This window comes from Leishmania donovani, chromosome 24 (genome assembly GCF_000227135.1).
Source record: "Leishmania donovani BPK282A1 complete genome, chromosome 24".
Taxonomy (NCBI): Eukaryota; Euglenozoa; class Kinetoplastea; order Trypanosomatida; family Trypanosomatidae; genus Leishmania; species Leishmania donovani.
The window spans coordinates 588632-590156 of record NC_018251.1 but is presented as its reverse complement, the minus strand read 5'-3'; the positions used below and the strand labels follow the sequence as shown (position 1 = coordinate 590156).

The window sequence follows — 1525 nt, the reverse complement described above, 5'->3', positions numbered from 1 at the left end:
CGTTGGCAGAAATACCGTAGTCCTCGCCACCAACGTCGATGTAGCGGCCGTTCACCACATACATGATGTCGCCCTCCACGTCGAACGGGCAGTCATTGTCGCAGACAACCTCGGAGCCGGTCAGCACATCCTTGAAGATCTTCATGGTGGCGAGTGGGGGGAGAAAGCGGGGGGAGAGTGAGTGGAACTTAGCGAACAAGAGAGCTGAGCTGCACAGTGGAAAGGAAGGGCGTCGGGCACAGTGATCACAGGAGAGCGGGCGGCGGTGGTTTGTGTGTGCGTGTGTGTTTTGTTAGGGGAAGGGGATTGCGTGGCAGGCGCGATCACGCAAGCGCAATGCAGTGTTGCACAAACGCGGATGTGGAAGGAAAAAGAATTAGAGAAAGGAGGCAGATAAGCAACACTTAACACGATGGAAGCTGTGCGCCACTCGACACCGTGCACAGAGGCGGGCGCACCCACTGTTTGGTGGTTGCCTATGCATTTTCTTCTGCGCGTCAGGTGCAATACTGAAGACGGGCGCCATGGCGTACGGCTGCCTTGCGCCACGGAGTAGGAAGAGAAGGACCCAAGAAAGGCGGAGGGCGGGGATACAGACGCACAGGAAAAAGGCTACTCTCGCGCTAGCCCCTACCACCCCTGCCCCAGCCCCCTTCCGCTCTTACCGCTTCCCTCATCGAGGACAGTGGCGACCGTCCCATCTGCTGCGGCAAGCGCGCGCACAGCGGCTCACGCAAGGACACCCCACGCGCACCTGCGTTTTGTTCGCTCATTCTCTAGCGTCCACAAACGGCCTGACTTTGGTGGTGTTGGATGCTTTTTCTTTTTCCTATCTGCGGACTCCGGCTCGACCCTCTTCGTGGTGATGCTGTGTGTATATGTTTGTGTGTGTGTGTGTGTGTGTGTGGAGGGGGAAGGGAGGGGGATGGAAGGAGGTAGGGGAAGAGGGCTCGTATTGCCACAGGAGTCCGTACACGCGCACAGTCACGCAAACACGCGTGCACACACAGATATGTGCCTGCACACATGCACACTAGAGGCACTTCTAAGGAAACGAAATATAAAAAGCCTGTGGAGGAGCGAGCGAGCGGGGCAGGGGGAGGGGGTGGTGATGGCACACATACACACACGCACACGCACCATCACTCAAACTTCTGCGTGCGTGTGTGCCATGACCCACGACTTCGGCTATCTCCATGGTACACGCACAGAAAAACACGCACCCCTGTCTGTCTCCCGTGCCGTCCTCGCACTTTACCGAACAACGAAGGTGCAGAAGGCGTAACAGAGTCCATTAGAGACACAAGATGTCCACGTGTGCGTGCATCATCCCTCCTCACTCCTTTTAAAGTTATGTTAGCTGAGTAGGAGGAAAATGATAGACGTGCGGAGACAGCGAGATAGGGCCTCACAACTCGGAGAGAGAGGGGGAGGGGGGCGACGTGATGGACACCCGCGTGGGCGCGCGCAGCACCTCCGACGTCACACGGCCCATGAAGCAAGCGCACCCATGCACAGAGAGGGG

At 57.8% G+C, this 1525-nt stretch overlaps 1 protein-coding gene across 1 annotated transcript; it reads right to left on the bottom strand.

Moving 5' to 3' along the window:
- Nucleotide 1: 1 nt before the first annotated feature.
- Nucleotides 2–145, bottom strand: LDBPK_241570 (IgE-dependent histamine-releasing factor, putative; the record flags this gene model as incomplete). The annotated part of the gene is made up of 1 exon (XM_003861200.1): nucleotides 2–145. A coding segment is annotated over one exon (144 nt), but the record flags the coding sequence as incomplete, so codon positions are not given.
- Nucleotides 146–1525: the final 1380 nt, after the last annotated feature.